Raw genomic sequence first — 14,874 nt, forward strand, 5'->3', positions numbered from 1 at the left:
CCGCTGTCACCCAAAGTTTTTGAACTTGTCACTGACTTATGATGAATGCGCTGCAGGTGACGTATAAGGGAGGATGTTCCGAGGTGGTTAACGTCCTTACCCCTACTTATTACAGCTTGACAAAGGCAACACACGGCTTGACACCTGTTGTCCGCATTTGTGTTGAAATAATTCCACACCGAAGAGCTGATTTTTTTTTTGTATTTTGACCAGGCATGTCAATGGACATATTTCTCCCACAGACAACAGGTGTCTCCCCGGGTGCCTGACTTAAACAAACCACCTCACCATCAGAATCCTCCTTGTCAATTTCCTCCCCAGCGCCAGCAACACCCATAACCTCATCCTGGTGTACTTCAACAGTGACATCTTCAATCTGACTATCAGGAACTGAACTGCGGGTGCTCCTTCCAGCACTTGCAGGGGGCGTGCAAATGGTGGAAGGCGCAAGCTCTTCCCGTCCAGTGTTGGGAAGGTCAGGCATCGCAACCGACACAATTGGACTCTCCTTGGGGATTTGTGATTTAGAAGAACGCACAGTTCTTTGCTGTGCTTTTGCCAGCTTAAGTCTTTTCTTTTTTCTAGCGAGAGGATGAGTGCTTCCATCCTCATGTGAAGCTGAACCACTAGCCATGAACATAGGCCAGGGCCTCAGCCGTTCCTTGCCACTCCGTGTCGTTAATGACATATTGGCAAGTTTACGCTTCTCCTCAGACGCTTTTAATTTTGATTTTTGGGTCATTTTACTGAACTTTTGGGTTTTGGATTTTACATGATCTCTACTATGACATTGGGCATCGGCCTTGGCAGACGATGTTGATGGCATTTCATCGTCTCGGCCATGACTAGTGGCAGCAGCTTCAGCACGAGGTGGAAGTGGATCTTGATCTTTCCCTATTTTAACCTCCACATTTTTGTTCTCCATTTTTTTGTGTGTGGAATTATATGCCAGTATCAATAGCAATGGCCTACTACTATATTTACTGCACAAAACTAAAATGCACCACAGGTATAGAATGTAGATGGATATTATACTTAATGGATGACGAGTGACGACACAGAGGTAGGTACAGCAGTGGCCTACCGTACTGCTATATATAGTATACTGGTGGACACTGTCAGCAAACTGCAAAACTAAAATGCACCACAGGTATAGAATGTAAAAGGATAGTATACCTAATGGATGACGAGTGACGACACAGAGGTAGGTACAGCAGAGGCCTACCGTACTGCTATATATAGTATACTGGTGGACACTGTCAGCAAACTGCAAAACTAAAATGCACCACAGGTATAGAATGTAAATGGATAGTATACCTAATGGATGACGAGTGACGACACAGGTAGGTACAGCAGTGGCCTACCGTACTGCTATATATAGTATACTGGTGGACACTGTCAGCAAACTGCAAAACTAAAATGCACCACAGGTATAGAATGTAGATGGATAGTATACTTAATGGATGATGAGTGACGACACAGAGGTAGGCACAGCAGTGGCCTACCGTACTGCTATATATAGTATACTGGTGGACACTGTCAGCAAACTGCAAAACTAAAATGCACCACAGGTATAGAATGTAGATGGATAGTATACTTAATGGATGACGAGTGACGACACAGAGGTAGGTACAGCAGTGGCCTAGCGTACTGCTATATATAGTATACTGGTGGACACTGTGTCAGCAAACTGCAAAACTAAAATGCACCACAGGTATAGAATGTAGATGGATAGTATACTTAATGGATGACGACACAGAGGTAGGTACAGCAGTGCACTCTGCACTGTACTCCTCCTATATAATATTAATTATACTGGTGGTCCCCAGTCCCCACAAAAAAGCAGCACACTGAGCACAGATATGGAGTGTTTTTCAGGCAGATAACGTATACTGGTGGTCACTGTCAGCAAAACTCTGCACTGTACTCCTGCTATAGCTGCTCCCCAGTCCCCACAATTAAGCAGTGTGAGCACTCAGGACAGATATATTATGCAGCAGACTGAGCACAGATATGGAATGGAGTGTTTTTTTCAGGCAGAGAACGGATAAAAACTGGTGGTCACTTATCAGCAAAACTCTGCACTGTACACCTCCTAACAGCTGCTCCCCAATCCTCCCCACAATTAAGCAATAAACCAATCAACTTCTACAATAAACAGAGAGGACGCCAGCCACGTCCTCTCCCTATCATCTTCAATGCACGAGTGAAAATGGCGGCGACGCGCGGCTGCTTATATTGAATCCGAATCTCGCGAGAATCCGACAGCGGGATGATGACGTTCGGGCGTGCTCGGGTTAGCCGAGCAAGGCGGGAAGGTTCTAACCTGCCTCGGACCCGTGTAAAAAAGGTGAAGTTCGGGGGGGTTCAGTTTCTGAGAAAACGAACCCGCTCATCACTAGTATAAACTCCAGTTCCTGGCTTAGTCTCATCGCCTTGGACAACGCGTCACATCCTTTGAACAGGCGTCTCCTGTCTTCAGTCCTCTGTCTGCAGATTCCCCAGTGTATTGGACCTGTGGAACTACAGGTTCCAGCAGTTCCATTCCCAGTTCCAGTCTGCAATTCCCTGTTTCCAGTGATCTATTTCTGGCATTTCCAAGTTGTTTCCCTATTCCAGTGTTCCTGTGGAACTACAAGTACCAGCATCCATTCCAGCTTTCCTACGAGTCACATTCGGTGTACAAGTTCTCCTGGTTCCTGTTTCCAGTGGTTTCCTTGTTGTCATTCTTCAGTCTTCAGTTTGCTATGAACTCCAGCCACAGTTTGCCACAACAACTTGCAGTAAGAGACTTTCTTCAGGTGTTCTTCCATTACTCAGCCTGTGCACCTGATTACCAGCATCTAGCATTGTGCATTGCATTCAGCACTTAACAACTTGCTGTGTTAGAACGGTCTCCTGCTAGGGCCTTGCTTGGCTTAAAGACGTGTGCTTCTACAGACTGTGTGCTTTGATTGCTATTTATTATATATCGGAGTTTCGTTTGCTGCATCTGATTTCATTATTGCCTTATCATTTATATCAAGTTACAAGTTCATCTTCATTGCTCATTTGTTACCAGTGACTTTTGAAATATACATTTATCGGATTAAGTTATTATTCATTGTTCCGGTCATCAGTTATCCCTGTGTGATAATAAATATCAAGCGCACATGCGTGGAACTTTTCTTCAGTCTCCCCGTTTCCTCTATCACACCTACACTGACCCACTAGTGCCCTCTCCGGGGACAAAGTTTACAGAATCCTGACACTCAAGAGGGATGTCTCAAGAGCTATGCCGTCAAAGACAGGCGAGCTAAATCCGATGTATACAGGGACCTTGAGATAGCAGATCCAGCCACAGAGGAAGTGACAGAGGGTCGTGTATGGAGAGACTGAGTAGGTCTGCGTACCAATGACGTCTGGGTCACGCTGGGGCTTTTAGTATTATCATGCCCCCTTCCTGTTTGAACTTTCAGATCATTCTTGGTAGAAAGGCCACTGGAGGGAACAGGTATGCTAGTCTGAACTCCCAGTTCACTGACAGAGCATCTACAAATGTTGCTTCTTTGTCCCTTGTGCGGGAACCATACAATGGCAGCTTTTTGTTGTGATGTGAGGCCATGAGGTCTACTTCTGGAAGGCCCCACCTGTCCACTAGTAGTTGGAATATCTGAGGGTATAATGCCCACTCCCCTAAATGCACGTCGTGTTGGCTGAGAAAATCCACCTCCAAATTTAAGACTCCTGGAATGAACACTGCTGGTATTGCCGGGAGGTGGCGATCAGCCCACCTTAGGATCTGTGCTACCTCGTGCTTTGTCATCCAACTGCGGGTTCCTCCTTGGTGGTTTAGGTAAGCATACAGGGGAGGGGTCCTGGGGTGCACACCAGTAATGAGAAGTTCGACCATGCGGAGACCTTGGAGTACTGCATACAAAAACAAGGGGCCTAATTCAGATCTGATCACAGCAGCAAATTTGTTAGCTAATGGGCAAAACCATGTGCACTGCAGGTGGGGCAGATTTACAACGTGCAGAGTGTGTTAGATTTGGGTGGGGTGTGTTCAAACTGAAATCTAAACTGCAGTGTAAATATAAAGCAGCCAGTATTTACCCTGCACAGAAACAATATAACCCAACCAAATCTAACTCTCTCTGTACATGTTACATCTGCCCCACCTGCAGTGCACATGCTTTTGCCCATTAGCTAACAAATTTGCTGCTGTGATCAGTTCTGAATTAGGCCCTAGGTTGCAGGTGCGCAATTCAAAATCTACCAATTTATTATTAATAATTATTGCAATAAAATTTTGCATTTTGAGCGAGGTTCTGCGCATAGTTATGGCCATAAATAACGGAGGAAATTCTGTTGTAGCCACTTTTGGACACTTAAATACCGGCGCCTTGGATTTAGGAGCCGGTTGCTCCTCACTTTTAACCACTTTCCTGGCATGGTCGCATCAGATGCGACCATGCCTGCAAGTGCTTTATCTGACCTGGTCGCACACTATGCGACCAGCCAGATAAAATGTGTTAGCAGCGGCAGGGAAGGGAAACTTCCCTCCGCTGCTGCTGTCAGAGGGACCAGAAGGTCCCTCTGCCTCCCTGCACTCTTCCCTACTGAAAGCCGCGATGTCGTGTTCCTGATCGATGTTTGGAAAGATATTTAAAATATATATATATATATATATATTATTTTTTTTTACTAAAATCATTTTGGATAGGGTTAAAATCATGTTCTTCACCTATTTACTCATAAAAAAAAAAAAAACCCCGACAATTTCAGAGCGTTTTTTTTGGGGGGAAATCATCAGTTAAGTGGTTCATTTCTTATATGTACTTTACAGCTCTGGCTAAAACTGGTACATCTATAGTGGAATGACGTTCCTCTTCAGGAGATAGGGATTCCACTAATGCACAGGTTCTCAAACTCGGTCCTCAGGACCCCACACAGTGAATGTTTTGCAGGTAACCCAGCATGTGCACAGGTGTATTAATTACTCACAGACACATTTTTAAAGGTCCACAGGTGGAGTTAATCATTTCACATGCCATTCTGTGAGGAGACCTGCAAAACATGCACTGTGTGGGGTCCTGAGGACAGAGTTTGAGAACCTGTGCACTAATGAAATATCTATTTGATCTGGTTCCCCAGAAGATTCCTCTGAATCAGAAATATGAGTAGATTGTGAGGATTGCATAGGTCTTCTTTGAGGTCTTACCTCCGGAGTTTTATTAGCCTGTAACATCTGCTGGAATACAGCAGAGGTCTTAGCTAAGTTTTGTACTTCATTAGACAGTACGTCTACCCCGGGAAGGCAGCATAGGAGGCATAGGGGGATTTAGCAGGTTATGGCTGCTGGTGAACCTCCACACTAGGAGGCTGAGCAGGTGCTGATAAGGGATCTGCTATGTTTGTGAGGAGCTGTGAAAAGGAAGCCCATGGGGGTTCCTGTGGCTGAGGCTGTTCTGCTGAGGCGGGGAGGGTTATTAGTGCATTGGCCATCCAGAACAGGATCCTGTGTGGACACCGCTGAACAAGTCCTGCATGTTACCAGTACTGGAGCAGCCTGCCCCTTGTTAGCCTTTCTGGAAGACATAGTAATAACTGTAAAGCACACCGCAGTATACAGCTTAACAATTCAATGTGACTGCCTTCACAAATATGTGTATATGTGAAGTGCCAATGTAACCATCAAACACCTGTACTCTAGAGTTATACAAGATAAAAAAGAGAAAGGGATAGCAATAGCCGTAGAGAACCTGAGTAAACAGACCACAGAGCTAGCACAAGTCACATTCAATGTATAAATATATATATATATATATATATATATATAGTCAAATACTGTGATAGAGGCAACATTCTAAAGGCCTAACAGCTTTATATATGTACTACGGGATAGTACGTATTTTATGCATACACATAATCATCACAATATCAAAGGTGACCTCATATTCACCATTATAGTCCAAAAGCATAAGAGAATCCATTTTGTTTCTAGCTAAATGAGGAAGCATATTCATATAACTTTATACAGACTAAGAGACTAGTAAGTCCACGTACGCCCATCCAAAGTCCAGTTTAATTCCTAATAAGGAATTCCCCCACACACAACTTTAAACAATGAGAACTTAGGAAAATTGTATACTTTATTATAATCAAGGACACATGGTTAAAAGCACGAGTCAGACTCATCATGAGGATGTATTGGCTAAATATCTCTTGGTTGTCTTTGCCAATTGTCCTAATATTGCATAACACTGTACTGAAGATGCATGAAATCATATGGGAGGGTTATAAGAATGGGGCGTAACTGTATGTTATAAAATTCATTGTATTGACATGTTTCTGGGTTGATTAATTTTGACCCAGGCTAAGAGAATGTAGTCTCTAAACCTGTATATGGGCGTGGTCCTTAAAAATAAATATTCACTTGCTTTTCTAAATCTGACTTCCATACAGTCAGTTACTTAACGTTAACTCGAACAACATGGTTAAAGTAGTATTTAACAATATATATATATATATATATATATATATATATTTATATTGCAATGGGCACTGTATCAACTACACAGGATATGAACTGCTGTATAACATGATTGATGAGGACAGGTATACTGGAGAGCTTCAGCTGCAGCCTGTGACCCTGAGGAAATAGCCGCTGAGCGTCTCTGAAAGAGAGGAGGGTGAGGGAGGAGCAGCTCAAAGGCGGGAAACTGCTGTGGAGACTCGCTCTGAGTCGGGGAAGGGGCCGCTGGGGTAGCGTACCTCCCCTATGCTGACGTTACCCCCGGGGAGCCTGGCTGTAGAATATCCCCAGCTACCCGGTACAATATTGCCCTAGTGGGCCTAGTAGGGTCGTGGATGGACCGGCGCCCACACCTGCACCTCTGGTCCATCTCCGCAACCAGAGGAAAGACCACACTAAAAGACGTGGGGCTCCGCTTGCACGGAGACCCGCCTTACCTGTCCCCCCGCTGGCTGGCGGTGGTTTCCGAAAAGCTTTGCTAGCGTGAGCCTTATCCGGCGCCCGTCGAGATTACAAGACCAGTTACTGGTGTTGCTGCGCCGGGTGGGGAGTTGTAGGAGCAACAGCGCTGGCATCCGCTGGACAGCCAAGTGCTGCTGCTCTGAAGTAAAAATAAATGAAAGTAAAGCTTGTGGTTGCTTAGATGCAACCACTCTGTCTAATGGTGCATCCGGCACCAGAGAAAAATTGGAGTCATTTGGCCAGTGGGTGGGGTATAGGAAGAGAGGACCGAAGCATCCTGGGAGCTTAAAAGCCTTTGATGCCTAGATCTTCTCCGCAGCTCTACAACCTGATTGTCCCTGTGAATCAGCATGGACCCCGAAAAAGAGATATAATGACTTTTACAATAGATTGCTGCAACCCTCTTTAATATCTTTGATACGGTTTTCATCTTGTGTGAATTCTCTGATGTGCAGCAAGAGCTAATTTTTTTGTAAAACATTTCCCACACTCGGAACATGAAATTTGCTTTTCACCTATGTGAATTTTCTGATGTTTAAGAAGAGGCGATTTACGTGGAAAACATTTCCCACAGTCAGAGCATGAAAATGGCTTCTCACCTGTGTGAATTCTCTGATGTTTAAGAAGAGGCGATTTACGTGGAAAACATTTCCCACAGTCAGAGCATGAAAATGGCTTCTCACCTGTGTGAATTCTCTGATGTATGACAAGATCTGATTTCTTTATAAAACATTTTCCGCATTCAGTGCACGGAAACGGCCTCTCACCTGTGTGAATTCTCTGATGTGTAAGAAGAGTTGATTTATGTGTAAAAAATTTCCCACACTCAGAACATAGAAACGGCTTCTCACCTGTGTGACTTCTGTGATGTGTAATAAGATGTGCTTTAAGTGAAAAACATTTCCCACACTCAGTGCATGGAAATGGTTTCTCACCTGTGTGACTTCTGTGATGTACAATAAGATGTGATTTCTGTTTAAAACATTTCCCACAATCAGAGCATGAAAATGGATTCTCACCTGTGTGATGTCTCTGATGTGTAATAAGACCCGATTTCTGTCTAAACCATTTTCCACATTCAGAGCATGAAAATGGACTCTCACCTGTGTGAAGTCTCTGATGTGTAATAAGACTTGATTTACGTGTAAAACATTTCCCACACTCAGAGCATGGATATTGTTTCTTATATGTGCGCTTCTTCTGTCTAATACAGACTGACTGATTATTAACCCTTTTAACAAATTCAGAAGAGGGAATGACTGTAGCATCTGTAGGAGCTGCACTATGTGTAGAAACATTTGAATTAATGGGACACTCCTCATGGTTAGAGGGAGCAGATGATATATCTGCACTGTGAGGCACTGGATGTACAATTGGGGAAATTAGGTTTTCTCCTGCAGAATCTCGTGTGATGTTCTTTTCTAATTTAAAATCTGGAAACACAGTTAGATGTTCCTCCGAGGTATTCCTGCCTCTCTGTCCATCTGCTGGAAGAGAGAGATATGGAAATAAATCTTTTTTTATTATAATATATAAATACAACTGTTGAATAAGTCAAACATTAGCTTAAAATGTAACACAATCACGTCACCAAGCATACTGCATGGACCCAAACGCAGACATTGGTGAGTAACAGTTCCTGAGCCTACACACTGGCCAGCTGGCATCATAGGACAGGAAGTCTCATTAGTCAGGTGTCAACCATAATGGCCATCCAGATACTGGCCCTCACCCCCATACACACTGGGAACTGAATAGAAATGAGCAAAATTAGCATAAGGTCCTAGTCCAATGAAGATCTACAGATGGACACATAGGGCCCCAGTCAGCGTCGCACGTAATGCCTACCACAAATGGAAATCTCATATGGACAACAGCCAGTATTCCGAGTTGGACACGTCTTGTGAATGCTCTGCCACCAGCTCTCCACTGGCTAAAGCGGCCACCACCACCAGGAATGACACTCACACCTACCGTATGCTAGGTGGAACACATCTGACTGATAATGGCGTGGAATGGGCGTACACAGTGCCTGATTCAGAAATGGACTGGAGTTCAATGATACATGCAAGCAGCCCTGACTTTCCATCCGATCCCTAAGAGGGTCATGCAGGAGACATCTCAGTAGAAGCGATGCCTCCCGCATGTAGCTGCGATCCCAGCACTGAGACCGGTGTCGCAACCTGGGATCCAACATCACGACCATCAGTCACGGTGTTCCCCGCAGGCGGCCAGCTGAGTAAGCCTCAGCTTGCAGAACTGGCCAACGGAAAAGAGGTTTTTGGTACTTACCAGATAAATCCTTTTCTTTGAATCCACGGGGGGCACTGGAGAACTCTTGGGATATGGATGGGGCGTTAGCAGGGATAGGCACATTTACATATTTAAATGTGTAACCCTCCTTCCCCTCCACACTCTCAAGATGCCTCAGTGTTTTTTTACTGAGCCAAATAGGAGCGAAAATAAGAATTACCTTACCGATAATTCTATTTCTCGTAGTCCGTAGTGGATGCTGGGAACTCCGTAAGGACCATGGGGAATAGCGGCTCCGCAGGAGACTGGGCACAAAAGTAAAGCTTTAGGACTACCTGGTGTGCACTGGCTCCTCCCCCTATGACCCTCCTCCAAGCCTCAGTTAGGATACTGTGCCCGGACGAGCGTACACAATAATAAGAATTTACTTACCGATAATTCTATTTCTCGTAGTCCGTAGTGGATGCTGGGGACTCCGTAAGGACCATGGGGAATAGCGGCTCCGCAGGAGACTGGGCACAAAAGTAAAAGCTTCAGGACTACCTGGTGTGCACTGGCTCCTCCCCCTATGACCCTCCTCCAAGCCTCAGTTAGGATACTGTGCCCGGACGAGCGTACACAATAAGGAAGGATTTTGAATCCCGGGTAAGACTCATACCAGCCACACCAATCACACCGTATAACTTGTGATCTAAACCCAGTTAACAGCATGATAACAGAGGAGCCTTTAGAAAAGATGGCTCACTACAGCAATAACCCGATTTTTGGTAACAATAACTATGTACCAGTATTGCAGACAATCCGCACTTGGGATGGGCGCCCAGCATCCACTACGGACTACGAGAAATAGAATTATCGGTAAGTAAATTCTTATTTTCTCTGACGTCCTAGTGGATGCTGGGGACTCCGTAAGGACCATGGGGATTATACCAAAGCTCCCAAACGGGCGGGAGAGTGCGGATGACTCTGCAGCACCGATGAGAGAATTCCAGGTCCTCCTCAGCCAGGGTATCGAATTTGTAGAATTTTACAAACGTATTTGCTCCTGACCAAGTAGCTGCTCGGCAAAGTTGTAAAGCCGAGACCCCTCGGGCAGCCGCCCAAGATGAGCCCACCTTCCTTGTGGAGTGGGCATTTACAGATTTTTGGCTGTGGCAGGCCTGCCACAGAATGTGCAAGCTGAATTGTACTAAAAATCCAACGAGCAATAGTCTGCTTAGAAGCAGGAGCACCCAACTTGTTGGGTGCATACAGGATAAACAGCGAGTCAGATTTTCTGACTCCAGCCGTCCTGGAAACATATATTTTCCGGGCCCTGACAACATCTAGCAACTTGGAGTCCTCCAAGTCCCTAGTAGCCGCAGGCACCACAATAGGTTGGTTCAGGTGAAACGCTGAAACCACCTTAGGGAGAAACTGAGGACGAATCCTCAATTCCGCCCTGTCCGAATGGAAAATCAGATAAGGGCTTTTACAGGACAAAGCCGCCAATTCTGACACGCGCCTGGCCCAGGCCCGGGCCAACAGCATGACCACTTTCCATGTGAGATATTTTAACTCCACAGATTTAAGTGGTTCAAACCAATGTGACTTCTGGAACTCCAAAACTACATTGAGATCCCAAGGTGCCACTGGAGACACAAAAGGAGGCTGTATATACAGTACCCCTTTTACAACCGTCTGAACTTCAGGTACTGAAGCTAGTTCTTTTTGGAAGAAAATTGACAGGGCCGAAATTTGAAACTTAATGGACCCAAATTTCAGGCCCATAGACACTCCTGCATGCAGGAAATGTAGGAATCGACCCAGTTGAAATTCCTCCATCGGGCCTTACTGGCCCCGCACCACGCAACATATATTTTCGCCAAATGCGGTGATAATGTTTTGCGGTTCCATTCTTCCTGGCTTTGATCAGGATAGGGATGACTTCATCCGGAATGCCTTTTTCCCTCAGGATCCGGCGTTCAACCGCCATGCCGTCAAACGCAGCCGCAGTAAGTCTTGGAACAGACAGGGTCCTTGCTGGAGCAGGTCCCTTCTTAGAGGTAGAGGCCACGGATCCCCCGTGAGCATCTCTTGACGTTCCGGGTACCAAGTCCTTCTTGGCCAATCCGGAGCTACGAATATATTGCTTACTCCTCTCCATCTTATAATTCTCAGTACCATGGGTATGAGAGGCAGAGGAGGAACACATACACTGACCGGTACACCCACGGTGTTACCAGAGCGTCTACAGCTATTGCCTGAGGGTCCCTTGACCTGGCGCAATACCTGCCGAGTTTTTCCCAATGGTTTATAATCATGTGGAAGACTTCTGGGTGAAGTCCCCACTCTCCCGGGTGGAGGTCGTGTCTGCTGAGGAAGTCTGCTTCCCAGTTGTCCACTCCCGGAATGACTACTGCTGACAGTGCTATCACATGATTTTCCGCCCAGCGAAGAATCCTTGCAGCTTCTGCCATTGCCCTCCTGCTTCTTGTGCCACCCTGTCTGTTTACATGGGTGACTGCCGTGATGTTGTCCGACTGGATCAACACCGGCTGACCTTGAAGCAGAGGTCTTGCTAAGCTTAGAGCATTGTAAATGGCCCTTAGCTTCAGGATATTTATGTGAAGTGATGTCTCCAGGCTTGACCATAAGCCCTGGAAATTCCTTCCCTATGTGACTGCTCCCCAGCCTCGCAGGCTGGCATCCGTGGTCACCAGGACCCAGTCCTGAATGCCGAATCTGCGGCCCTCTAGAAGATGAGCACTCTGCAACCACCACAGGAGGGACACCCTTGTCCTTGGTGACAGGGTTATCCGCTGATGCATCTGAAGATGCGACTCGGACCATTTGTCCAGCAGGTCCCACTGGAAAGTTCTTGCGTGGAAACTGCCGAATGGGATCGCTTCGTAGGAAGCCACCATTTTTCCCAGAATCCTTTCATTGATGTACTGAGACTTGGCTCGGTTATAAGAGGTTCCCGACTAGCTCGGATAATTTCCTGACTTTCTCCTCCGGGAGAAACACCTTTTTCTGGACTGTGTCCAGGATCATCCCTAGAAACAGAAGACGAGTCGTCGGAATCAGCTGCGATTTTGGAATATTGAGAATCCAAACGTGCTGCCGCAACACTACCTGAGATAGTGCTACACCGACCTCCAACTGTTCCCTGGATCATACCCTTATCAGGGGATCGTCCAAGTAAGGGATAACTAATATTCCCTTCCTTCGAAGGAGTATTATTATTTCGGCCATTACCTTGGTAAAGACCCGGGGTGCCGTGGACCATCCCTACGGCAGCGTCTGAAACTGATAGTGACAGTTCTGTACCACAAACCTGAGGTACCCTTGGTGAGAAGGGTAATTTTGGCATGAAGGTAAGCATCCTTGATGTCACGAGACATCATGTAGTCCCCTTCTTCCAGGTTCGCAATCACTGCTCTGAGTGACTCAATCTTGAATTTGAACCTCCTTATGTAAGTGTTCAAGATTTTAGATTTAGAATTGGTCTCACCGAGCCGTCCGGCTTCGGTACCACACAGTGTGGAATAATACCCCATTCTCTGTTGCAGGAGGGGTACCTCGATTATCACCTGCTGGGAATACAGCTTGTGAATGGCTTCCAAAACTGCCTCCCTGTCAGAGGGAGACGTCGGTAAAGCCGACTTTAGGAAACGGCGAGGGGGAGACGTCTCGAATTCCAATTTGTACCCCTGAGATATCACCTGAAGGATCCAGGGGTCTACTTGCGAGTGAGCCCACTGCGCGCTGAAAAACATTGAGACGGGCCCCCACCGTGCCTGAGCTTGTAAAGCCCTAGCGTCATACTGAGGGCTTGGCAGAGGCGGGAGAGGGCTTCTGTTCCTGGGAACTGGCTGATTTCTGCAGCCTTTTTTCTCTCCTTCTGTCACGGGGCAGAATTGAGGAACCCTTTGCCCGCTTGCCAACGAAGGACTGCGCCTGATAATACGGCGTCTTCTTATTTTGAGAGGCGACCTGGGGTACAAACGTGGATTTCCCAGCTGTTGCCGTGGCCACCAGGTCTGAAAGACCGACCCCAAATGACTCCTCCCCTTTATAAGGCAATACTTCCAAATGCCTTTTGGAATCCGCATCACCTGACCACTGTCGTGTCCATAACCCTCTACTGGCAGAAATGGACAACGCACTTATACTTGATGCCAGTCGGCAAATATTCCGCTGTGCATCATGCATATATAGAAATGCATCTTTTAAATGCTCTATAGGCAATAATATACTGTCCCTATCTAGGATATCAATATTTTCAGTCAGGGAATCCGACCACGCCAACCCAGCACTGCACATCCAGGCTGAGGCGATTGCTGGTCGCAGTATAACACCAGTATGTGTGTAAATACATTTTAGGATACCCTCCTGCTTTCTATCAGCAGGATCCTTAAGGGCGGCCATCTCAGGAGAGGGTAGAGCCCTTGTTTTTACAAGCGTGTGAGCGCCTTATCCCCCCTAGGGGGTGTCTCCCAACGCACCCTAACCTCTGGCGGGAAAGGATATACTGCCAATAACTTTTTAGAAATTATCAATTGTTATCGGGGGAAACCCACGCATCATCACACACCTCATTTAATTTCACAGATTCAGGAAAACTACAGGTAGTTTTTCCTCACCGAACATAATACCCCTTTTTGGTGGTACTCGTATTATCAGAAATGTGTAAAACATTTTTCATTGCCTCAATCATGTAACGTGTGGCCCTACTGGAAATCACGTTTGTCTCTTCACCGTCGACACAGGAGTCAGTATCCGTGTCGGCGTCTGTATCTGCCATCTGAGGTAACGGGCGCTTTAGAGCCCCTGCCGGCCCATGAGACGTCTGGACAGGCACAAGCTGAGTAGCCGGCTGTCTCATGTCAACCACTGTCTTTATACAGAGCTGACACTGTCACGTAATTCCTTCCAACAGTTCATCCACTCAGGTGTCGACCCCCTAGGGGGTGACATCACTATTACAGACAATCTGCTCAGTCTCCACATCATTTTTCTCCTCATACATGTCGACACAAACGTACCGACACACAGCACACACACAGGGAATGCTCTGATAGAGGACAGGACCCCACTAGCCCTTTGGGGAGACAGAGGGAGAGTTTGCCAGCACACACCAGAGCGCTATATATATATATATATATAGGGATAACTTAATATAAGTGTTTATCCCCTTATAGCTGCTGTATCTTTAATACTGCGCCTAATTAGTGCCCCCCTCTCTTTTTTAACCCTTTCTGTAGTGTAGTGACTGCAGGGGAGAGCCAGGGAGCTTCCCTCCAACGGAGCTGTGAGGGAAAATGGCGCCAGTGTGCTGAGGAGATAGGCTCCGCCCCCTTCTCGGCGGCCTTTCTCCCGCTTTTTATGAGGAAAACTGGCAGGGGTTAAATACATCCATATAGCCCAGGAGCTATATGTGATGTATTTTTAGCCATAAAAAGTATTTTCATTGCGTCTCAGGGCGCCCCCCCCAGCGCCCTGCACCCTCAGTGACCGGAGTGTGAAGTGTGCTGAGAGCAATGGCGCACAGCTGCGGTGCTGTGCGCTACCTTATAGAAGACAGGACATCTTCTGCCGCCGATTTTCCGGACCTCTTCACTCTTCTGGCTCTGTAAGGGGGCCGGCGGCGCGGCTCC

At 46.5% G+C, this 14,874-nt stretch overlaps 1 protein-coding gene across 1 annotated transcript in view; it reads right to left on the reverse strand.

Annotated features, from left to right (window-relative positions):
- Positions 1 to 6,116: 6,116 nt before the first annotated feature.
- Positions 6,117 to 14,874, reverse strand: part of LOC135057143 (uncharacterized) — a 356,477-nt gene continuing 347,719 nt past the window's right edge. Inside the window, exon 20 of the mRNA XM_063963040.1 lies at positions 6,117 to 8,466. Coding sequence (XP_063819110.1) covers positions 7,406 to 8,466 — 1,061 coding nt within the window. The 3' untranslated portion in view covers positions 6,117 to 7,405. The remainder of the gene's footprint in view (positions 8,467 to 14,874) is intronic.

Source organism: Pseudophryne corroboree, chromosome 3 (genome assembly GCF_028390025.1).
Source record: "Pseudophryne corroboree isolate aPseCor3 chromosome 3, aPseCor3.hap2, whole genome shotgun sequence".
In the NCBI taxonomy this organism is placed as follows: domain Eukaryota; kingdom Metazoa; phylum Chordata; class Amphibia; order Anura; family Myobatrachidae; genus Pseudophryne; species Pseudophryne corroboree.